Source organism: Onychostoma macrolepis, chromosome 13 (assembly GCF_012432095.1).
Source record: "Onychostoma macrolepis isolate SWU-2019 chromosome 13, ASM1243209v1, whole genome shotgun sequence".
NCBI lineage: Eukaryota > Metazoa > Chordata > Actinopteri > Cypriniformes > Cyprinidae > Onychostoma > Onychostoma macrolepis.
In genome coordinates, this window is record NC_081167.1 from 21,049,448 (window position 1) to 21,075,477 (window position 26,030).

The 26,030-nt window shown below is 37.9% G+C and overlaps 1 protein-coding gene across 1 annotated transcript in view; it reads left to right on the forward strand.

Moving 5' to 3' along the window:
• The first annotated feature begins 12,340 nt into the window (after nt 1–12,340).
• Nucleotides 12,341–26,030, forward strand: part of brf1a (BRF1 RNA polymerase III transcription initiation factor subunit a) — a 51,268-nt gene continuing 37,578 nt past the window's right edge. Inside the window, exons 1-6 of the mRNA XM_058795046.1 lie at nt 12,341–12,623; nt 16,519–16,728; nt 17,784–17,864; nt 21,465–21,638; nt 24,840–24,871; nt 25,906–25,978. Of these exons, the coding sequence (XP_058651029.1) occupies nt 16,557–16,728; nt 17,784–17,864; nt 21,465–21,638; nt 24,840–24,871; nt 25,906–25,978 (532 nt within the window). The 5' untranslated portion in view covers nt 12,341–12,623; nt 16,519–16,556. The remainder of the gene's footprint in view (nt 12,624–16,518; nt 16,729–17,783; nt 17,865–21,464; nt 21,639–24,839; nt 24,872–25,905; nt 25,979–26,030) is intronic.

A 26,030-nucleotide genomic window follows, 5' to 3' on the forward strand; every position in this document is an offset into this window, starting at 1 on the left:
TCCAGCCAAACCTGCAGCAGGTGTTTTCACTTTATACTGATTCATCAGTGAACTTATTAAGCATTTCAACAAAAACACTTCACAACACACAAGAAATCCCGTTTCCACGTATTTGCTGGCTAACAATTAACTTGTGACACTACAATGGCAAGCCCCGTCTTTATTAAATTTAACGTCATCTACTTGCGAGAACGGTTTTGAAAAGAGCCGTTTTAACAATATTAATCTGGCTGACCTAACTTAACTAACGTTACACCGCAAGAACGTATAAATGTTGCTTACTTAACAACTCTAAGCGAGAAAGGTTAAGTTTTAATAGGTTATCGGCTCCAGAAACAATACTGCAAAACATAAAACTGATTCATACACTTAAATTTAAACTATTATCTCTGGAAATATTGTTCTCACCGTTGTCTCTGTGCGAGCGGCCATCTTGCCAAAAAACATCTCGTTTCAACATCTCGCGTGGTTCTGTGTGATTTGAACAACTTCAAGTTACGCCTCCTGCTTCACGTTACGCCCCCTTCAAGTTACGCCCCTCTCTTGCAATCCGCAGACAGACCCCTCTCGCGCAGCTGCTCTCCACCGACTGCGCTGATCAAAAGCATGATGGGAAACGGCTGACTGAGGACACAGCTTAACGCTCATTGGTTCAGACAACCGTGATGCTGCCTTCTCTTCTAAAATGTTATTTTTAATTTTTTTTATCTGATTTCATGCTATTATGTATTTAAATTGTGCACGAATATTCCCAAACACTATGACAGTGCGATCTCTGTGTGAGATATGTGATTGTTGTCATAGTTTCTATAAAAATCTAAAATACATGTTTGAATTAAAATAAAAATGGATGATAAATACGCCTTTCCTATGGAATTAAATAGCAAGCACTTTGAGTGTCTTGTTCATCATATTTATATTCATATAAAAGCAACAGAACTGAAATTCAGCAGCACAGCATATGAGTGAGAATAACGCCATATCTGCCTTTGATCTCGTAGGTATCTGTTCTACTTCTAGAGGTCTGAACTGTCCGTCTTGATTGCGCTTATTTCACTCCTCCCCTCGCTGCAGCAGCCTACTCTCGCCTACATTTCAGGCGAGGCGCATCTCAAACAAGCCTATTTTTGTTTTTATGTTTTATGTCATAATGGAGGAGACAGTGATTAGCCAAGACCAAGGCCATAGTTACACTGGTTTGCTGAGTCCTTAATTGTCGGATTACAACTTTAAATGCAGGTATTGGCTTGGAGTTTACTTGAATAATGTAATGATACATGAAAAACTACAAAACACAAAACCTAACCTTGACACACACACACACACACACATGTCTGGTTTGCTATCCTTGTGGGGACTCTCCATAGGCGTAATGCTTTTTCTACTGTACAGACCGTATATTCTATTGCCCTGCACCAACCCTACACCTAAAGGAAACTTTCTGCATTTTTAGATTTTCAAAAAACTTAATTCTGTGTGATTTATTAGCTTGTTTACCCGTGGGGACCTCAATTTAGGTCCCCACCGTGACATGAGTCCCCATGAGTCTGTGCGTATTCAGGTTTAAGACCCCACCTGAATAGAAAAACAGGTACGCACGCACGCACGCACACACACACACACACACACACACACACACAGACAGCAGTTCAAATGCTGACTGATATCTTACAAAGGTGCGATTTTATATAGTTTATTGTCTTGACCATGGTGATCATATGTAGACGGGTTTGCAAACTGGACTTTTTAGGCAAGCATAAAAATAAAACTGTAAAAAAAAAAAAAAATATATATATATATATATATATATTGGTAAATAAATAAAATAGGGCATTGTTCAGCTCAATGTTCAGTGGCAGCTGTCACAGCGGAACAGAGCTCTTTGGCTCCGAGTCCTTCAGATGCAGCCTCTGATATAGTTAGCAACAATTTGTTAATATTCTGACAATAGATGTTATTTTTCATTTTCAAAATAATAATTGGTGGACTGTGAGGAAGTACATTCATTAAGTATTCTCGTACAAATGTGAAATACAAGTTTTCTTCGTCTTTTTTTTTTCTCACAGGACAGCAACACTACAAAAATATGGTCTTTTACAACATGATGCATTGTTGTAGATTAAACTACCCAACAGTAGGGAACTTTAAATTGAACAATCTTGAACATATTCAGAAGTAAAATGCAACATAGACAGTATTGCAGCAGTAATATTAATGCAAAACCATCCTGACAAATTCTTTTTCAGAACAATACTGTAAATACCTTTACTTTTACTCTCAATACCTTAAGTATATAGAGTATGTAAGATAATACCTTTAATTAGAGGATAGATACCCTCAAGTTGTTCCAGGTTTGGAATTTTCATTTTTGGGTGAACTATCCCTTCAACTAAGGTTTTAAATATGATTAGTTTTTCCCCCAATGTGGTATTACTACAAGTAGTTTACTAAAGTACCTCAATATTTCTTCTACTAATTGCTTTGTAATAGCTCTAAACAATTTCTCTTTTCCTTCTTTTACTAAACAGACCAGACCCCTGTACTGCAGGATAGAGCTGAATGTGTCAGCGCTGGGCAGGTTTTTAATGGTTTTCGGCTGAGCAGGGAGGCTCTGACAGTGCTGCTGGATCTTCTGAGAAGTGCCACAATCCAGACCCTGGTGTTTCTCTTCTGTCTGGCCAGTGGTGCATCATACAGAGTGGTCTCCAGAGTGTTTGAAATGCCTCGTTCCACTGTCCACCGCACTGTCCTCCGAGTCTCTGAGGAGGTGCTGGCCATTAACCAAGAGATTCATCTCCCGAAGACCCCAGAACACATGGAGGCAGGGCTGGGCTTAAAATTGATGTTTTTCTGATGTTAAACCTAAGCTATGATGTAAATAGTTGTAAAAAGTACTTTCAGTAATAACAGTATAGAACAATTTGTTTTAATGTGTAAAAAATGTATTTACAGGACAAAAAAATAAACGTATAGAAGAAGGTTTTATAAGCTGCATTAAAAAAATTAACAATGTACATAACAATTACTTCCCTTTTATTTACACATGTGAATATACATAACAAAAAATACAAAATGTACAGAAAGTACTTAAATAAATTACATTACAAAAATGAATAACATATACAACTTACCATTTCATTTTTAACTTGCATCACAAAAATAAACTGCAGAAATTAGGTTGTTTCATTGACAATGTGACATTTAGATATTTATGTACCCATTTTTTCCACTGTTTTATCTTCTTGAGAGAAGGATAAATAAACAATTTATTGTCTCTCCATTCTCTCCCTGCTCTCCTGTGCTCTTCTCTCCTCTGTCTCTCTCTCTGGAATTGGATGTCCTCCCTGAGTAGCTCCACCAGCTTCCACTCACTCCCTCACCCGTCCCAGGACACTTGCAATAATGCCGAGTTCACACTGCACGATTTTCAAAGTCATCAGATCACCGTTGTTTTCACACTGCACGACTATCTGGGGTAGCCTAGCATTCAGTCCCTGCTGTATTCACATTGCACTAGGGTTTTTCCTGTAAATAATGTTCTTCTATAAAGGACAAAAGATTTATATTCATTTTTCTTTTTCGTCACTTTGAGGGCTTTTATAGGCTATAAGAAATAAACTCATTATAAAATGCACAAAACGTTGGTTTCACTTTTAAGTAGGCTACTAAGATTTGTGTAGGCCTATATAAAAATTTTCCCAGCAGAAGTATGCTGTTATATGGAAGTCATCTTTGTTAATTATTGTGTGTTCATGGAGGACTTATAGACCATAATATCAGCGTGATCTTGCGTTATTTCCTTCTTCACTTCTCGTGTGCGCTTGGCTGTAGTTTGCGGATCAGTCTTCCTATTGTAAAGTCATGCAGGGTGTAACCTCCTGTCGCCAATCCACCGTGCAATGTGAACACAGCAGCGACTGAATGCTACCCCAGATAATCGTGCAGTGTGAAAACAACGGTGATCCGATGACTTTGAAAATCGTGCAGTGTGAACTCGGCATTAAGATTAAGTTTAAATAATTTTTTATGCGAATGATGAAGAGACTTATAACTATTAGCCTACTTAGAGACTCCAAAAAATCAGAGATTAAAGACTCCTCTAAAACACAGTAACGCAAACTTACACATTTGCTTTGAAACATGTAGGCCTATTCATTTAGTAGACACTTTTATCCAAGGCTATATAGCATACACACACACACATCAATCGAGGTATTCATTTTTATAGTATTAATATATTAATTAATTTATATAGTAATAATTTTTAAACTAATCAGAGCATTTTCGACCATGTCATCACACAGGGGAAACGAGTTACCATGCTATTGACTCTTAGGCTATACTTTTATCTTTAGGCCTACTTGTTTGAGTAACAGTTGGTTTAAGAAGAACATTGGCGTTTATTATATTGTGTCATTGATTTTATAGCTACAGTAACCTATATTATGGACGCCAGCAGTTACACAGTAATGAATGCATCTGTTGGCTATATCTAAAATTATTTAATTTACAAGCGTCATGTTTGTGATATTTATTCATGTAAGCTTCTGAATTTTTAAGCCGACTCGTGATATACATTGCTTTATTTATTAACATAACGATGTTATCATAACGATGTTGTGTTAACCGACATATAATTTTATTTGTGTTTTTACTTTCATTTGGTTACAAATAGGCCAACAGCGCCCCCTAAACAAATGAAAGACCTCACGGTCATTATAGGACCTAAAGGACAAGGAGGAGGCTGTTGCTGACTGAAGACACAAACTGAAAGGCTTTTTACACGCTCTCTGGATCAGACAGGTGTCTGCGCTTGGTTACCTTGGTTATTTTACACCTGATTGAGTTAGGCTACTTCTGCTTTTTAATCTAAATAATTAACCAGCGGCCATTTGCACCAAACAGTATGGTTATTCAACAGATTTTGTGAGTGTCGGTCAATGACTACCAGAAACTGTTTGGTTAACAGCATTCTTTAAATTATTTTTATTAACTTTGTTACGACCCTTGGCTCAAGGGAAGCAACAAAAACAAGGGACACACGTAAACCAAAGTATAAGCTCAAAAGTAATGTTTATTTAACTGAAAATCAAACAACATTAAATATAATGAAAGTAATTAAAGAGAATAACAGTATCCCTGTAGTCATCAGTTAAGTCAGTGTGTAAAGCAAGATGCATGGTTGAAAGTGTAATACAATGTTGAAGATAAAATGTAAGTGCAGAAAGTAACAAAATACGTCGCAAGCAACGTCCAACACAAAGTCCAAACAAGTCTCTCTCCAAGTCTCTCCCTCCTGGCTCAGTTGGTGTTCTCTTAAGCAGCGTCTAAGGCATGGTCACAGGTGTTTCCAGTTGACTGCTAATTGAGGCAATTAGTGGGCTCAGGTACCAAAAAGCAACTCTCCAAAAGCAACAGCAGGGGTCGTCACACCCCTCCCCATAAGACAGGGACTCCCACAAAGATCCCTGTAACAATACAAAACAAAACTCAATACACAGTCGTAGGGTACCACGCAAGTTCAGGACCAAAGTCAGCTCCAAAAAGAAATGCCAAAAGAGAATGACATGTCAGATCCAATAGATTAAACTGTATCTGGAATGCGTGACAGCGCATCAGCTACCACATTTTCTGATCCTCGAATGTGTCGAATATCCAGACAGAAGGATTGCAAAACAAGGACCACCGAACCAACCTCTGATTCGGACACTGCAAAGAATTCAGAAAGGTTAATGGATTGTGATCTGTATAGATCACAATGGGTGCACTGGAGTTAATATAAACCGCAAAATGCTGCAAAGCCCAAATCAGGGCTAACGCTTCCTTTTCGACAACAGAATTACGCTGGTACAAGTTAAACTTTTTCGAAAAGAAACTAACTGGATGGTTTACTCCGTCCACATCAGATTGCTGAAGGACAGCTCCAGCTCCCACGTTACTGGCATCAACGTGCAACGTAAAAGGTTTATCAAAGCACGGAGCCATAAGCACGGGTGCTGAACACAGCAAGGACTTCACGTTCTCAAAAGCCAATTCGCAACTGTAGGACCAGATAAACTTTGACTTACCCTTTAACAAGTCTGTAAGTGGTGCAACTACAGTAGAAAAATTGCAACAAAATGATCGATAATATCCGACCAATCCTAAAAACCTCATGAGCTCTTTCTTTGTTGTTGGGAAGGAAAGTTCTGGATGGCTTGCACTTTAGCCTGTATTGGACGACGCCGTTCCCCACCACCTTCCCGAGATACGTCACTGTCGCCTTCGCAAACTCACATTTGGCTAAGTTTACTGTAAGTCGAGCATCAGACAAACGTCTCAAAACCAAACGCAAGCGGGTTAAATGAGACTCCCAACTGTCACTAAAAACGACTAAATCGTCCAAATAGACGGCACAACCCTCAAGACCAGAAATTACACGGTTCATGAGGCGTTGGAAAGTCGCTGGAGCATTTCGCAGGCCAAAACTCATGACCTGGTAAGAATGTAACCCTGACGGAGTAACAAAAGACGAAATCTCTTGCGCTCTTTTGGTCAAAGGCACCTGCCAATAGCCCTTCAACAAGTCAAACTTGCTGACGAACTTGGCTGAACCAACCTGGTCCACGCAATCTTCAACGCGAGGCAAAGGAAAACAGTCTGGTTTCGTTAAAGCGTTAACTTTACGAAAATCCGTACAAAATCTCACAGTACCGTCTGATTTTCCAACTAAAATACATGGGGAAGCCCAATCAGAAAATGAAGGTACTGCAATATTGTGATCCTGCATATACTCAATTTCCCTCTCCATTAATTCCCGTTTCTCAGGTGCAACACGATAAAACGCTGCTTAATAGGCTTTGCGTCCCCACATCAATATCATGTTCAACCCAATCAGTACGCCGACGGAGCATCACCAAATAATTCAGGAAAACTACGTAGTACGTCACATAACTCCTGACATCTTACAGGAGAAAGATGACGGAGAGTGAACTCAAGTTGTACAATGACTCTGAATTATTCAAACGGCCGCGGAAAACACAATCATCGGGCGAAATGGTCTCCTCTTCCTCACCTACCAAACTCACATTACCCCACCGATGGAAACGGCCGAAAGTGCTGGATGCAAAGAGGTTAAATCTTCTACAGGTTTGGTTTTCTTTTCATAATAGGGTTTTAATAGATTTACATGGCACCGTTTAACTGACTTTTTCCACGATGGCATTGAAATGTCATAATTTTCATCAGTCAACTTTCGCTGCACAACAAATGGGCCATCAAATTTGGCTTCAAACGGAGAAGATATCATAGGCCGCAAGACAAGAACTTGATCGCCTGGCACAAACATTCGACGTTCAACTGTACGATCATACAATTGCTTCATGCTTTTCTGATGTTTCCCCAAATTTAACTTAACTAGTTCTCTAGCCTGAATGAGTCGGTTTTTAAACCCCAAAACATATGACGCCAAGTTTTTAGGAGGCTCTACAGCTTTACCAACCTGCTGAAAAACAGACAGCAGTCCACGAACATTATGGCCAAAGACCAAATCGTTAGGGCTGAACCCCGTACTCTCCTGCACTACTTCCCGCGCAGCTAACATCATCCAAGGTAAACCCTCCTCCCAATCTCTATCCAGCTGCACGCAGTACGCACGGAGAAGTGACTTTAAAGACTGATGGAATCTCTCCAACGCCCTGACTTTGTGCGTGATACGCAGTAGATTGATTATGCTTAATGTGCAGCTGTTTTAATACTTGCTGGAAGAGATGCGAAGTAAGGTTTGAACCTTGATCACTTTGGATGATTTTTGGAATTCCAAAGACAGATATAAACTGCGTTAAAGCTTTGACAATTGAACGAGACGTAATGGTACGCAATGGATATGCCGCAGGAAAGCGTGTGTTCAAACACATCACCGTGAATAAATAACTGCTACCAGACTTGAACGCGAAGTGGCCCTACACAATCGACAATAAGATGCTCGAAAGGTTCACCAGTAGCTGGAATTGGTTTTAAAGGAGTAGGTTTCAACACCTGGTTCGGTTTACTCGTTAATTGGCAGGTTTTGCATCTCTTTATATAAGCAGAGATGTCTCGTTTTAAACGTGGCCAAAAAAAATATCTCAACAGGCGATCATAAGTCTTACGCACCCCCTGGTGACCTAATTGATCATGAGCAATTTCGATCATCATTTGTCGAAACTTAGTAGGAACAACTACTTGGAAAACAGGATCTCCAACGAAATCTTTGTGAGGACTCCATTTTCTCAACAACACCCCATTGTGAACAAAATATCCATGGGCAACGTTACCCTCTTCCACTTCAGGAACAGCACTCTGAAAGAGTTCATCCAGAGAGAAGTCAGTTCGCTGTTCCTTTCCTAATTCCTCTGCAGAAACAGGAAAAGACAAGGCAGACAAATCAGGCATAAACAACTTAGTGCAGACTTTATCAGATTGAATATCTTTTTGATCACACACTTCAACCTTATTCGCACGTTTCATTGCACGAGTCACGACACATGCTGAATCCTGACACAAATAATTCCGTTCAGTTTCAATTTTTTTATCAGTGGTCACTATGGGAAACACTGAAGTATCAGCCCACACACGTTCACCTACCAGTCCATTTCCTAAAATGATATGGACTCCCTCAACTGGCAAAGCTGGTCGTACTCACTACAACCTCACCTTGAATCAAATCGGACTGAAGCCTTACCTTATGCAGAGGCACAGACAGAGTATTCAGTCCTATTCCACGAATTAAAACACTTTCACCAGTATGAGACTGCAAGGAAAAAGGCAAAACTGATTCCAAAATAAAGGAATCCATTGCGCCAGTATCCCGCAAGATTTTAACAGGGATTTCCTCTTTCTCTCCAACCATAGATACACGCCCTTCTGTAATAAAAGGTAAGTAAGAAGAGAAATCAACATCAAGTTTTGGACTTTTATCAATTTCACCTCCTGCAGAAAGGACTGGTGCAGCAAGAGCAGAAGGCTTAGCATGTGAACTTTGTCCATGACGATTGGATTTATTTTTAAGGACAGGACACTCTGCTTTCCAATGTCCTTTCTCATGACAATAATTGCAAATCTTGCTCGGGTCAAATTTTCCTGAGAACACACGGTTATACTTCGGTGGAGACTTTACATACTGAACATCACGAGCATGCCAATCGACAAAAGTGGTTTTGTGCGCCAGTACAAAATCATCGGCTAACATAGCTGCTTCCTCTGGCGTTTTGACATTATGCTCACTGATATACATAGCTATACGGCTCAGGACTGAATTTTTAAATTGTTCCAACACCATCAAATTAGTTAAATCCTCCAATGTTTTAATGTCTAATGCTGTACACCAATGATTAAAGTGCTTTCTCAGATCACGCACAAATTCCAAATTTGTTTGCAACTCGCCTTTTTCCTGCAATCGAAAGCGCTGTCTGTATGCTTCGGCACGCATTCATATGCTTTTAGAATGACAGATTTAACTGTATCATAATCTTTACAACTATCAACCGACAATGAAGAAAACGCTACTTGTGCTTTCCCAGTTAACACACACTGTAGCAGTGCAACACGATTATCATCTGACCAATTTCTTAATTCTGCCATGCGTTCAAACAGAGTAAAAAATATCAGGATCTTCCTCATTGAATTTTGGAACAAGTTTTAGATTTGAAGTGATCGAAAAAGACACATTCGGTTCCTGACCAAAACTAGAAAGCTTACCTTCCTTCATCAGCTCAAACTTGAGACACTCCAAATCCAATTTTGCCTTTTCTAATTCCATTTTACCTTGTTCAGAACGCAGTTTTAACTTCTCATGGTCCATTTGTAGAAGTAGCAGCTCTTTTTGCTGTTCAAAAGACAAAGGACTTTTAAAATCAGATGCAACCGGTACATTTTCCTCCATTTCAGTGTCTAAGAAACCTTTTTCAATCAACTGAATTTTCAAAGCCACTTTAACATTTTCTTTGAGCTTCTTATTTTTGATCACAATTTTATAACGCTCAGCAATACTTAATAATTGCTCTTTAGTACACTCATTCAAAAATTCATGAGAAGGTGAACTAACAAACTCCTCAATATCAGCCATGCTAAAAATCACCAGAACAATTTAACACTGTGCAATCAAAATAACGAGAGTTTTCCCTCTACCTACCACCCCAATACCTCTACCTAACTCAACCCTAGTCTTCATGCAGTTACCGGTGGGGGGTATTTATGCACTACAGCCCGCTGGGTGAAAAACGCAACTGGTCAAACCAGCGACACCTTCAACACCACGGATGTGCCCCCGAGATAATTACTACTACCCACTTTCACCACAACACTACACAAAAATAACAAATCCGACACGTCTCAAAAGAAACATGCCGCTATACCTATCAGAGAAAACTCAAGTTCAAAAAACAATATTGCACGTGTACTTACCAACTGGTGATTTCACATGGTGAACAAATTGACTTCGATTGATAAATTTTCGTGTCCAATCAAACTATAAGCATCCAAAAATTTTACGCAACCAAATAACCTAGGCAAGGACGAGCCCCCAATTTGTTACGACCCTTGGCTCAAGGGAAGCAACAAAAACAAGGGACACACGTAAACCAAAGTATAAGCTCAAAAGTAATGTTTATTTAACTGAAAATCAAACAACATTAAATATAATGAAAGTAATTAAAGAGAATAACAGTATCCCTGTAGTCATCAGTTAAGTCAGTGTGTAAAGCAAGATGCATGGTTGAAAGTGTAATACAATGTTGAAGATAAAATGTAAGTGCAGAAAGTAACAAAATACGTCGCAAGCAACGTCCAACACAAAGTCCAAACAAGTCTCTCTCCAAGTCTCTCCCTCCTGGCTCAGTTGGTGTTCTCTTAAGCAGCGTCTAAGGCATGGTCACAGGTGTTTCCAGTTGACTGCTAATTGAGGCAATTAGTGGGCTCAGGTACCAAAAAGCAACTCTCCAAAAGCAACAGCAGGGGTCGTCACAACTTAGAAGCTTAGAAGCTTCTGTCACCTCTCTGCTGCAATCTTTGCCCATTCCTTGCTTGAAAAAGCTTTCAGGTCACTGATAATCTTTGGCTTTCACATTGCCATTGCTTTCTTCAAATTCAACAAAATATTTTAAATGAGAATTAACTCTGGAGACTTAACAGGCCACTCAAGAACATTTTACGACCGATCCCTGAACCAAGCATAAGCAAATTTGAATACTTTGGGATGACTGTCCTGTAGGAAACTCTATTGATCATCATCTTCAGTCTTTGCACCAAAGGCATCACAATTCTTGCCAAAATGGCCTGATACTTCAAAGCATGCATGATGCCCTTCATACAGTCATGATTTCCATTTCCTGCAAGAGTAAAACACCCCCATAACAAGACTGCTTCTCCTCCATGTTTGACCATGGAGATGATGTTCTTCTAATATTGAAGGCCATACTTGCCTTGTGTTCTTTTTATCTCTGCACTGAAATGTTTTTCCTCCTTTCATCGGGTCATCTTTCATTTTTTGGTACAACACATTTTAAGCTAAGGAATAAGGCTACCAGCTGTGTCTCTAGGAATTTTTAATGACTTGGAAATCTTCATGTAGCAGACTTTCCAAAGTAATAAAACTATTTCTTCACTTCAGCTTCTCTATAGCTTTTGTGAGAGCTCTGCTCATGCTCATGCCATATTTGCTACTCAACTTCAGCACATGCATGGGCTAATTGTATGTATGTGTGTACAGCGCAAGCTAATTCTATTTTCTAATAGAGTTTATAACTGCTTAATTGTGTTTTAAGACAATTTTGTTCCCCACCATACAAATAAGCGACTAAAAAACAGCAATTTTGAATAGGGGTTGAATAATTATGATATAGCTTTATTACTAAAGAATCCTATAACTCAAAAATATTACATTATATATTGAAATGATCACTTTTAATATGGCAGTTAAGTGTTATAAATACTTTTTTTAATTATTATCAGAAAAGCTTGTTTGTAAAGTACTGCAGTCTCGGTGGGGCTGGATAATTTTGATTACAACTACATATATCCATCCGATTCCATAACCTATTATATAATCCTAATTATTACATTTTAGTGTTTTACAATGCACATGATGGATATTCTTATCTTGCTGAATTCTATTGAACACAAAGTTGCAAGCTACGCTTACATGTTACGTCAGTGTGATCAGTGCGTTTCCGACCATGTCATCTCACAGGGAAAACTAGCAATGAATTCCTACTCTATTGTATATTTTGTGTCGTATACTTTTATATTTACATATTTCTGCGTAACAATTGGTTTAAAAAGAATGGTAGCGTTTATAATATGGTGTCATTGTCTCTTGCAGTGTATTATAATGGAGGCGAGCAGTCGTGACCCCCCCTCCGCACTCACATTGGTATGAGCCGTATCGCACGCTGACTAGAAACATGTGGCTGTGTTTTTACCGGCTTGTCATGTAGAGAAATATATCAAGCCTTTTGATTAATAAATCAGTGATACAGTCTGCAAAACGATTGAGAAGCAAGAGTATACAGTTGTTAGCTCGACAGACAGGAACTGAAAGGCCTTTTACGGGCTCTCTGGATCAGACAGGTGAAGCCTGCGCTTGGGATATCTTCCAACTGTTCGAGGTACTTCTTTTTAATCTTAATCATTAACATAAGTCGACATCTGCACAGATCGGAGCAGTTACTCAAAAGATTTGGGGGAATTCTGATTTGCTTGTCAAATAGACGATTGCCACGTTGCAAGCTGGATGCAACGGTCCTGATTGCATGACAGAGATTAGAAGAGCCTAACTTCCTTTGACTCTCAAGGATCGTGCTCATTCAGAGGATCTGATATGTCTGATTTGGGTCCTGGGCGTTTAAATCGGTACCGAGCGTGTCAGTGTACAACGTGGGCTTGTTAGAGGCGCAGTTCGCTTTGTGTCCTCATAGCGGCGCTGCTGTGCCGCTTTTAACATTAGGAGTTTTTCTTAGACAAAAGTATCACCTGGGAACCCTCAACGCTGAATATTATATAACATATGTGTTTTCAAACTTTTTGATACCAAGGATCCCTAGAAAGGGGATGTCCCTTTCTTAAAAATATGAGACCAAATAATTCTTAATAATTCTTAATTCATCTATTTACTATTTTATTTAATTATTTAATATTATTATTAATTGAGGTTTAAAAGTAAGTATTATTTGAATTACTTACTAGAAATTAGATGTCATAAGAGTTTTGATATGAATGTGACTGTGTTTGTTTTGTTTTTATTTATTTTTATTTTTTTATTTTTTTGTCCCTACTTTTTATATGTAAAAGTATTTATGTATGTAATTGTTATTGATAATTTTTATTTATTTATTTATTTTTCGCTTAATGTGTTGGTGGTGGGTATAACCACAAAAGGAAAACAAAAAAAATGGAAGAGAAAGTAGAAGGAAAAGTGAGTAATAATTATTGTTAAAAAAAAAAAAATTATGTTTTCAAAGGAAAAATGTACTTGTATAATTGTATTAAATGTGTTTTTGAATTAAAAGACATAATAAAGTATATATTTAAAAAAGAGACCAAATAGGTTTAGATGTGGACTGTGACCAGGTCAAAATATGAGCCTAATGGACTTGTTCTCAAGCCGCTTCTTGGTTGTCTTTGCGGATTTAGGCAGGAGCATTTTCTTGTTGAAAAATAACATCTGATTGTTTCTCTTTAGAAAACAACTTTTCATTTGGGAAGAAAGCCATTCTGCAGTATTCTCTTACACTACAAAGCATTAATTGACTTTTCACAGTGAAGCAGCTCACCAGTACCAGCAGCTACATAATGACGCATCTTCTTTTATGCTTCACTGTGGTAGAGATGCATTTATTTTTGTATTTCTCAGCAGATCTTCATATCCCTTTGCATATCCCTTTCTATCACTTTTCATGACTCCACACAATTCTGCTGAATCACTCTGAATCAAATGCACTCTGAATTTTCTGCCAAAAACTTTGTCTTTGATGTTTTTCTGAGACAGCAATGGCTTTTTAAGGAGTGCCTTTGCTTAATTCTTGCTAATTTCCTTACCTGTAATTTGTGGTTAAGACTATTAAAAGCTTAGCGTTCAGCTGTTTTGGGCTTGGCCCTTATTTTGAATTTTTTTATTTTTTTTGCCCAGGAGTGAAGAATATTTACCTTGTATTAAATCGGTTAAAGTGAGATGTTCAGACATTTAAAATATTGTTAACACTTTTGTTAACATTAGTTACTGTAGTGTGCTAATACACTGGGGGGAAAATTATTTGATCCCTTGCTGATTTTGTACGTTTGCCCACTGACAAAGAAATGATCAGTCTATAATTTTAATGGTAGGTTTATTTGAACAGTGAGAGACAGAATAACAACAAAATCCAGAAAAACGTATTTCAAAAAGGTTATAAATTGATTTGCATTTTAATGCAAACCATGATTTAGTACTTGGTGGCAAAACCCTTGTTGGCAATCACAGAGGTCAGACGTTTCTTGTAGTTGGCCACCAGGTTTGCACACATCTCAGGAGGGATTTTGTCCCACTCCTCTTTGTAGATCCTCTCCAAGTCATTAAGGTTTCGAGGCTGACATTTGTCAACTCGAACCTTCAGCTCCCTCCACAGATTTTCTATGGGATTAAGGTCTGGAGACCGGTGAGGCCACTCCAGGACCTTAATGTGCTTCTTCTTTCTTGAGCCACTCCGTTGTTGCCTTGGCCGTGTGTTTTGGGTCATTGTCATGCTCGAATACCCATCCATGACCCATTTTCAATGCCCTGGCTGGCTTCAATGCCCTGGCCCTGATGGTACATGGCCCCGTCCATCGTCCCTTTGATGCGGTGCAGTTGTCCTGTCCCCTTAGCAGTAAAGCACCCCCAAATTAATAATGTTTCCACCTCCATGTTTGACGGTGGGGATGGTGTTCTTGGGGTCATAGGCAGCACTCCTCCTCCTCCAAACACAGTAAGTTGAGCTCGATTTTGGTCTCATCTGACCACAACACTTTCACCCAGTTCTCCTCTGAATCATTGGCAAACTTCAGACCGGCTGTACATGTGCTTTCTTGAGCAGGGGACCTTGCTGCAGGATTTCAGTCCTTCAAGGTGTAGTGTGTTACCAATTGTTTTCTTGGTGACTATGGTCCCAGCTGCCTTGAGATCATTGACAAGATCCTCCCGTGTAGTTCTGGGATGATTCCTCACCGTTCTCATGATCATTGAAACTCCACGAGGTGAGATCTTGCACGTAGCCCCAGTCCGAGGGAGATTGACAGTTATTTTGTGTTTCTTTTTTTAATTTGCGAATAATCGCAACAACTGTTGTCACCTTCTCACAAAGCTGCTTGGCGATGGTCTTGTAGCCCATTCCAGCCTTGTGTAGGTCTACAATCTTGTCCCTGACGTCCTTGGACAGCTCTTTGGTTTTGGCCGTGGTGGAGAGTTTGGAATCTGATTGATTGATTGCTTCTGTGGACAGGTTCTTTTATACAGGTAACAAACAGATTAGGAGCACTCCCTTTAAGAGACTGCTCCTAATCTCAGCTCTTTACCTGTATAAAAGACACCTGGGAACCAGAAATCATGCTGATTGATAGGGAATCAAATACTTATTTGACTCATTAAAATGCAAATCAATTTATAACTTTTTTTTAAATGCGTTTTTCTGGATTTTTTTTGTTGTTATTCTGTCTCTCACTGTTCAAATAAACCTACCATTAAAATTATAGACTGATCATTCTTTGTCGGTGGGCAAGCGTACAAAATCAGCAGGGGATCAAATAATCCCCCCCCCCCCCACCGTGTGTACTAACTATGAGCAATATGTTTTTACAGAATTTATTAAGTATTGTTGTTTTTAAGAGAACAGTTGTTCATGTTTGTTTGCAGTGTATTTACTCATGTTAACCAATACAAGTTTAGATTTAAAAATATCTATAAGTAAATGTAGAAATTTACATTAATAAATACTGTAGAGGTATTGTTTATTCTTGGTTCATGTTAAATAATGTTAAGAAAAGAAACCTTATTGTAAAGTGTTACCAAAATTATAATAAAATTGATTTGGTGTTTACTTTTGTTTAAAACTAGGACTGTCAAAAAGAATAAAATAACGGTTGTTAAATGAATAATTCACCCAAAAAGAACGGAAATTTACTCACTTTCTCAGGCCATATAAGATGTGCATGAGTTTTGGAGAAATTTAGCATTACATCACTTGCTCACCAATGGATCCTCTTCAGTGAATGGGTGCCGTCAGAATGAGAGTTCAAACATCTCATAAAAACATCACAATAATTCACACAACTCCATCAATTAAATTCTCAAGAAGCAAAAAGCTCCGTGTTTGTAATAAACAAATCCATCATTAAGATGTTTTAACTTCAAATCGCTGCTTCCTGTGAAAATATGAGTCCTCTATCCATAATAGTGTTTTCTCAGTTTGCCATTGATGCTGTTCACCTTAGATGTAGCTCTACCTAGAATTCATTCTGTGTTCTCTCATGTGTTTTTACATGCATGTAAAGATCATTCCCAGTGTTGTGTGTGCTGATTGGTGGTGACCATGAGGAAGTGTTTGAACTGTGGGGGGACGGACATTGATGTGGACCAGGCACATGCTGTGTGCATGGGCTGCGGCTCCGTGCTGGAGGACAACATCATCGTTTCCGAGGTAACCTTCGTGGAGAACAGTGGAGGAGGATCGTCCGCCGTTGGCCAGTTTGTTTCTGGTGACTGTGAGTGATGATTTGTCTACTCCAAACAGGGCCAGTTTTGCGGTGAATTTAATTTGTTTTAATATATTAATGAAGGAAAAATCAGTGTGAGAAACTGAATATGTTTTATATGTACATAGAATGAGGGGCAGACCAAACAAAAGCTATATGGTTTTGTCTTGTATTATTATTTGTCTGTCTGTTTGTCTCAGTCTCTTTAACATAAGGAATTACATAGGAAAGTGTTTGTAGAGTTGTTGTCTGAAATGTTCAAATGGAGGCCTCAATTAGATAGGGTTGTTGTTAGGAACCTTGTCTGCCATCTGTTCTCTTAAGTTGTAAATGATCTCCTAAATCATCTGTAATATTCTCTCAGTCAACTATCAGCCTGTGAGATATTTTATGCTACTACAATCTGCCTATTTTATAAAACTTTCAAGAAATTTCTAGTCTTGGACAAAATTTCTAGATTTGAATAATCTTTTCTGAATTTAATAACCTTCCTAGATTTTTGAAAATTCTGTACAGAGCATATTTTTTAATTACCTGGAGTGATAAATCAAATGGGGGAAAATTGTTTATAATCAAATTAATATAATTTAAAAAATACAGATATTTCCTCTTAAAACTAGTTTAAATAGGATAAGGATTTTTGTTTTGAACGGCAGTACTGTCTTCAAACAGCAGGTGGCTGTCAAGTTTAAAAAAAAAAAAAGTCCTGCAATGAAGACTTTAATAGTAAAAGCTTACTTTCAACAGCTTATCTACATTTGGCTAATATTGGATTTAAATATGGGTGTTGTTTTTACCTTTCTTCTAAGATAAATCATTAGAAGTATTGGGTAAGCTGAAGATTACTAGACAAGGCAGGGTTATTTGCACAATGGTAATACAAAGTGTATTTAATAACATTTAATAACATAAAAATATCAAAAACAAAGACAAATTTCATTTCAAAAACATTATGACAAATAAAAAAGGAAAACAAAAGTATAAAGCTTGGTTATGAAATGTGTGTGTTCCTGTTCTCATAATATTAGTATTGCTGATATAATTAATTTTTTGCTGTGTTGTAGCATCTGGAAATGTGCCATCATTGGGAGGAAACTTCCACACTGGGGTTGGGAGGGAGTCCAGAGCTGCCACTCTGCAGAATGGTGAGCATTCATGTACAGTATATGCCACTCATCTAGCCTTTATTTACCCTTCACGACAATCAGAAAGCATAGACACTACTAATCAAAAGGTTGGAAAGTTTTTTTTTTGCAAGTTTCCTATGCACACCAAAGCAACATTTATTTGATTAGACGTAAAATAATAACCATCTAAAATATCTATGTTTTCCATTTTAATGTATTTTATTTATTTATTTATGTGATGACAAAGCTGAATTTTCAGCAGCCATTACTCTAGCCTTAAGTGTCAAATGATCCCTGAGAAATAATTTTAATATGCTGATTTGGTGCTAAAAAATGATCAATGTTAAAAAAAACAACTGCTTGAAGTTTTTGTGCAAGACACGAAAAATGTTTTAGGATTCTTTAATTAATAGAAAGCTCAACTGTAGTGTTTATTTAAAATAGAAATAATTTGTAACATTATAAATGACTTTTTTTTTTCTCTGCGTTTTAATCTGTCCATGCTGAATAAAAGTTCATTTCTTTCTGAAAAAATAAAATAAAATAAAATAAAAATAGGGATCCCAAATTTCTTAATGGTTTTAACTTTTTAGATTTTGTGACATACGTAAGGTATCTCTATACCCTTTATATGACTTTCATTAATTTCTCATAGAGTTTGTTGTCTAAATGTTTGAATTGCTTTGTCTTGATTCCTTCATACAGAGGTATAGATGTTAATTTCTTCTTTGCCTTATATACAGGTGCTGGTCATATAATTAGAATATCATCAAAAAGTTGATTTATTTCACTAATTCCATTCAAAAAGTGAAACTTGTATATTATATTCATTCATTACACACAGATTGATATATTTCAAATGTTTATTTCTTTTAATTTTGATGATTAGAGCTTACAGCTCATGAAAGTCAAAAATCAGTATCTCAAAATATTAGAATATTTACATTTGAGTTTGAATAAATGACCATCCCTACAGTATAAATTCTGGGTATCTCTTGTTCTTTGAAACCATAATAATGGGGAAGACTGCTGACTTGGCAATGATCCAGAAGACGAACATTGACACCCTCCACAAAGAGGGTTAGTCACAGAAGGTCATTACTGAAAGGAGTGGCTGTTTACAGAGTGCTGTATCAAAGCATATTAAATGCAAAGTTGACTGGAAGGAAGAATTTGGGTAGGAAAAGGTGCACAAGCAACAGGGATGACCGCAAGCTTGAGAATACAGTCAAGCAAAGCCGATTCAAACACTTGGGAGAGCTTCACAAGGAGAGAACTGAAGCTGGAGTCAGTGCATCAAAAGTCACCACGCTCAGACGTCTTCAGGAAAAGGGCTACCAAGCCACTTCTGAACCAGAGACAACGTCAGAAGCATCTTACCTGGGCTGTGGAGAAAAAGAACTGGACTGTTGCTCAGTGGTCCAAAGTCCTCTTTTCAGATGAAAGTAAACATTTCATTTCATTTGGAAATCAAGGTCCCAGAGTCTGAAGGAAGAGTGGAGAGGCACAGAATCCATGTTGCTTGAAGTCCAGTGAGAAGTTTCCACAGTCAGTGATGATTTGGGCTGCCATGTCATCTGCTGGTGTTGGTCCACTGTGTTTTCTGATGTCCACAGTCAACGCAGCCATCTACCAGGAAATTTTAGAGCACTTCATGCTTCCTTTTGTTGACAAGCTTTATGGAGATACTGATTTCATTTTCCAGCAGGACTTGCCACCTGCCCACACTGCCAAAGGTACCAAAAGCTGGTTCAATGACCATGGCGTTGGTGTGCTTGATTGGCCAGCAAACTCGCCTGACCTGAACCCCATAGAGAATCTATGGGGTATTGTCAAGAGAAAGATGAGAGACACCAGAACCAACAATGCAGATGAGCTGAAGGCCACTATCAGAGCAACCTGGGCTCTCATAACACCTGAGCAGTGCCACAGACTGATCGACTCCATGCCACGCCGCATTGCTGCAGTAATTCAGGCAAAAGCAGCCCCAACTAAGTATTGAGTGCTGTACATGCTCATACTTTTCATTTTCATACTTTTCAGTTGGCCAAGATTTCTAAAAATCCTTTCTTTGTATTGCTCTTAAGTAATATTCTAATATTTTGAGATACTGATTTTTGACTTTCATGAGCTGTAAGCTCTAATCATCAAAATTAAAAGAAATAAACATTTTAAATATATCAGTCTGTGTGTAATGAATGAATATAATATACAAGTTTCACTTTTTGAATGGAATTAGTGAAATAAATCAACTTTTTGATGATATTCTAATTATATGACCAGCACCTGTAGGTATCATTGTAAAGTCTATTTTGTCTTTATTTAAAGGTATAAACAGTTTTTTTGTAATATGTAATTCCTAAGTTTTCCAAAGCATTTCGAAACCGATTTCCTGTGAATGAGACATTACTATGTGTCACTGACAATTTACAACTTGTACAGTATCATGAGTTGTAGATATGTTCGTATAATATTTCATTCCATTGAACAAAATGATTGAGCGAGATGGTTAAGTATATGCGTTCTTTGTTTTTAAGAAAGGGGGATTCTTTGGAAACTGTAGGCTTGTGAAATGTGGTTTCAAGTTAAGTGTGTGAGGTTCATTTCAGCCAGATGGTAATGGTTGTTTTTCAAAGACGCTTATTAAGCCTGAGAAGTCAGAAGGTGTGGTGCATTTATGTGCTTTTGTATAGTAACCGATGAATCAGTTTGGTCAGACAACCGTATGTCTGTGTGTGTGCTGGAAGGGATTGCAGGGGCCACTTTATTTGTGTGTGTGTGTGGGAATGTACACGTGTGATTAATAGCCTCATGTCTGCATCGAGATTTATACTATCTGTGTGTGGTGAGAGAACAAAAGATGCTCTGTGAGATTTTGAGTCTGTATAAACAGACCTGCTTTCAGATTGAAGATGCTCTCCTCCCATTCTAAAAGACTCATATCTGTCCACAAAAAGCACATCCACAGCAGGTGCTCATACAGAATATAAATAAATCTTTATTTTGTAGTAACTTTGCAGAAGCACACATACTTACTGTAAGTATTCTGATTATGGCTAAACTATTAGTTTTTAGTGTTAACTTTAAAGATATTAGCGGCACATTAAATTTTTTTTAAATTAATACACTGGTCAATTTTTTTAATTGATTGATAGATATTAGTCTTAATAGTGGGAAAAAAACCCCCATCCAAAATAGGTATTTAAGCGTTTATCACATTTTATGTATCTAAAATGAATTTTTTCCTGCACTGAGACAGAAATCTCCTCTTTAGTAACCCTAGTTTTATTCATATCCATATCCTGAAGGTTTGTTCATATGTCATTCTCCTGATTTATACAACGTTTTATTCTTTAAACATAGTGAAAATGTATATCCCCTCCTTAGTTTTTTTCTGCTAATGTCTGGTTTAAAAGAATGAACTCAAAAGTGCTTCAGTTGTTCTTGTTTGTTTAGATTTAAACACAACATGGACTGGTAACCCAAAGATTCTTTGTTCAAACCCCAGAAGGCCAAGCCAGGGGCTTTTACCATTGTGTGTTTCCTCTATTAACTTCTTAGGGACTAAACCTGCTGTAAAAAAGCCTGACTGTGTTGTTTTGGTTGTGTTTTATTCAGCTAAGCGACAAATAAACCATCTTGGTCATCAGCTTCAAATGAATCAGCACTGTCTGGACACTGCCTTCAATTTTTATAAGATGGCCCTCTGTAAGCATCTGACCAGAGGGCGCAAATCATCCCATGTCATCGCCGCCTGCCTCTACCTCGTCTGCCGAACAGAGGGAACACCTCGTATCCTTTTAGCCTCGTAAGCATTTAGAGAGAAAAGAAAGTGTCTGTTATTAAGGGTGAATGGTGATATATATATATATAATTAAATGTTCAAATGATGTGATGCTTCAGAGTTTTGTCAATCTGATTTTGCTCTAGGTCAGGGTGCAAGTTTATGATGGGAAGGTGTTTGCAACAGTCTAGAGCTGTTCCCAATCCCACCATAATGTTACAAGTCACAGGCTACGGAAACACAACTTTATTTTGATGTTTCCACAACCTGCTATCCTTCTGTCAGTCTTTGAGCATGTGGCCAGTGGGATTTAAGATGGCACTCTTATGTTTTGTCTGGTAGTTTCTAAGATATTATGGCTAAATTCACAATAACATACTAAAGCAGGCCATTTCAGTTGGAATCAATGAGGTTAGGAATTTAGGTTTTACGTGTTCAAATTGGTCATTCAGTTTAGCTGCATTGACCAACAGAAAGCTGCTTGTTTTGAATGCGTCTTCTGTGTGAGATGTGCTGCATATATTGCTACAAAATTGCCTGTAGACAAAGGACCTTTTGTCCTTTTTTTGCTCATAAATTTTTGCAGAAATTTCACTGACGTGACCTCACCTTAACATGCTACTTTTACTATCCCTACAGTTGTAATATGTGTACTGTGCACTGTATGCAGATACCCAGACAACCTAGTACATTTGGAAATTGCTTAGGCTACAACAGAGCACACTGCATAACATACTGTATCCCACAATGCAGTGTGCTTGTCATGACCACCTATTTCCAGTATGATGAATGAAATGGAGGTAGATACTGCTGTTTTTATTTTAATGGACTACAAAAAATAACATTTTTACTTTCACGATGATAGTAATGTGATAACAGTGTAATATACTACTTTTTGAAACATTTGTAAGTGTATAATGCTTAATCTTATGCATACTATTTGTAGTAGTAGTCAGTATACAGTGTATACTGTGTAGTATTTAGTAAGGAGTATTGCTCTGCATAGTTTGTACACTATAATCTTCATTTATCATCTTTCTTAGTGGAGTTCACAGCTCCTAATTTACATAATTGTGATGTGTGTGTATATATCTGCAAACGTATATAAGGAGAGACTGCAGAAGAATAGAATAAGAAGAAATAAAGTGACTCAGAAAACGAAGCGGTACGGAAGTAGGGAGGTTGAGCAAGAGGGGTCCGCCGTGGGAGCTTATAGTCAATGGTGTTAGTCAGTCGTTTTGATTTGGTCTCCTCACGTACATCTGTCTGCATTCCATACCGCACACAAACTCTCACAGTGTGTGATGCTTAGTCATATAGCCTTAGTTTCCCTGTGTGTGAGCACTCATGATTATTTTTGTAATAATCATCCTACATTCTCACACTGACTCACAGAGTTGGAGTCTAACACAGGTTGTTATCTTTAGTGTGTTATGTGTATAAAATAATCAGCTTCCTGTTTAGCCTACGCTGCATCAAGACCTCATCTGGTGTCCGAGACGGGATCTCGCTTGTATTAGAGTTGGCTTTTTCAGGGTGTTTATGTGAGTTCAAAGTGAGGCAGGAAATAAGGCAGGGTGTGTCTCTCAGGAGACTGCATTAGGACTGCATTACACAAAAAAAACTCAACTGGAACACCCTGCTTAATTTATTATAGTTTGAGTTGTTTTTTATAATCTTGTAGGGGTCGGGGACGAAGCCTGGCAGTAAGTGCACATCCTCCAGCAATTTGCCTCATGCGGCGCAAGTTAAAATCCGGATCATGATCATTTCCAGTCAGTAAAAATGAGCAAATAGATCTAAATAAAAGCTTTATGGATTCTTTTTACTTTTAACGTAAATTAGGAATGAATGTGTTGTCTTTCTCGTGGAGACCAACTCAAAACGTTCAGTGCACCAGCATGAGGTGCAGTCAATAACATTGACATGTTTGCGGATGGATAGATGTTTAATTGCACCAGTTTATTCTGTTATATAAACTCTACGTGTTAAAACACTTGAGTATGAGGTGATTTTATTCAACTTTCATATGCCTTCTACTGTCTAAAAATGGCACTCACGTATGTGTGCATTTGGTTTTTCAGGAACGATGCTGCTCGCTTTCACTTGTCCAAAAATGCATAAATAGAGGCAACAGAAGCTGACAGCGTGTATCTTTCCGTCTCTCTGAGATTACGTAACGTACTTGTTCAGTCAGACGTCTGGTAGGGTTACATAAGAACTCATGAGAGAGCTTTCACTTTCTGCCCAGGAGGATGGGGGTGTGTGTGTGAGTGAGTGAGAGAGAGAGAGAGTGAGAGAGTATTGTTGGTCTCAATCTCCACTGGAAAGGGTCAATTTAGGCAAACAACTAGAATTATTTTCCAAATGTCAGCCTCCGAAACGGTTTCTTGCTCTCAGGTTAGCTTTAAAACACCAATCCGACTGAGTTTGTGGATTACTGTAGCTGTTTTCCCATTTTATCCTTAACTATTTTTTCTTATACTTATTTTTATATGATTTTGTATTATTTTACAGTATCTGTCATTTTATGTTGACACCTAAACACTGTAAATTCTGTAAAATGTTATCTGTAAAGTGATTAGAAAAAACATTAGTGGCTTTTAGCTAATTTTGCCATATGTGAGATTTCTCCCTGGAAAGGTCAAATCCTAAAAAATTATCATGAATTTAACAAGGTCATCCATAATCCCGCAATTAAGGATTATCTCTTATTGCTGCCATGGTGACCTGAAAATCCCACAATGACGTTTTTAATGGGATGTTTTAATACACTTTGTCATGATTGGACAGGTGTGCTGGTCTCCATGGACACAGAGTACTCGGTTGCTGGGAGACGGGGAATTCCAGGGTTCACGGGGTGGTGGTTCAGTGGAGCTTTGCTCAGTGAGGGAAAATGTCAAGCAAAGAGACCAAATCTGACAAAAAAAATCCTTCTGTTTGTTGCTCGTCTATCTCTGTCTTCAAATATATATATATATATATATATATATATATGTATATGTATGTGTGTGTAAATATAAAACCTTCTCCTAGGTCATTATTGCACAAAACCTAGAGTATTAGACTAAATAGTAAAGGTCATGGGTTCAATGCCCAGAAAATACATGCATTTGAAAATGATATATCTTGAATGCACTGTAAGGGCCTTTGGATAAAACTGTCTGTGAAATTTAATTCTGTATGATTTCTTTAATGCACTTTCTCAGACATGCTGCTGGACATGAGTGACCTCCTGCAAGTAAGTCCAGCATTTATATTTATATATATATATATTTCTATAATATTTAAAAAAATAAATGAAATGACAAAGCAACTAGTTAATAGTGAGAATTGGTCCCTATACTAAAGTGTTACCCAAATTTGTTACATTAATCATGTGAAAGGGGGCCAAACAAAATACTGAAAATTCTGAAGATAGTGTACATTTTTAATTACAGCTTTTCACTCAAACTTCTGTTAGTATAATTTAGAATGAATAAGTTTGTATTAAAAATAACGTAATGCAAAGTGGATGCATTTTCACTAACAATCCCAGAGGTTTGAACCCAGTTAGTGTGCGAAAGCCATTTTCTTCCAGCTGGTGTGTCCGTTTTATATTTTTACCCTCCCAGCTGTCCTATTAAACCCCCTCCCTGTCCTACACGCTAACACGCAGATCCTGACCACTGCGGTATTTGAGTCATTTGGGGATTTTACCAGAGAAAGGACCCATAAATTCCTTTGCTCTCCCCCAGACAGAGGAGCTCTTTTGAGGCATAAGGCTGTTGCCGCCCCTCTCAGGTCAGGAGTGTGTGAGGGCCATCCTACTTTTCAGTGGTCATGACCTCTGACATCAACCAAAAAAAGATTCCTCTTTAATGCCATGGGGCCCAGATGGAAGAAATAGGGTGTCTGTGTTTGTGCACGTGCGTCGTTCTTCATGGATATCTTTTTTTTTTTTAGTAATTATTAAGGTGGTCCATGAAGATAAGTATTGAGTTATATGTTGTTTAAAGCTTATTTTATGAAATATTTTTGTTATTGTAGTTCATCCTAAGGATAAGACACAGATATAGTTTGTGAGAAAGTGAAAAGACTGTGGTGATGCTGGTACGGATCCAAACCCCACAGCTATGAACTCTGCAACCTTCAGCATCTGTTAAAATACACTCTGTTTTGTCCCTTTATCTTATATCTCTTACTCTCATTGTCTGTTAAATGTTCCCACTGTCTCTTTCTATATTTGTAGTCATTTTTTTTCTTAACCACAAATTTCTTTCTCTGTTGCCCTAGGTGAATGTGTATGTTTTGGGAAAAACCTTCCTTGTTTTAGCCAGAGAGCTGTGTATCAACGCGCCAGCTATTGGTAAGCATCACATAAGTGACATTGTAGTTTCCCATGATGCTTTGCTGCTCAT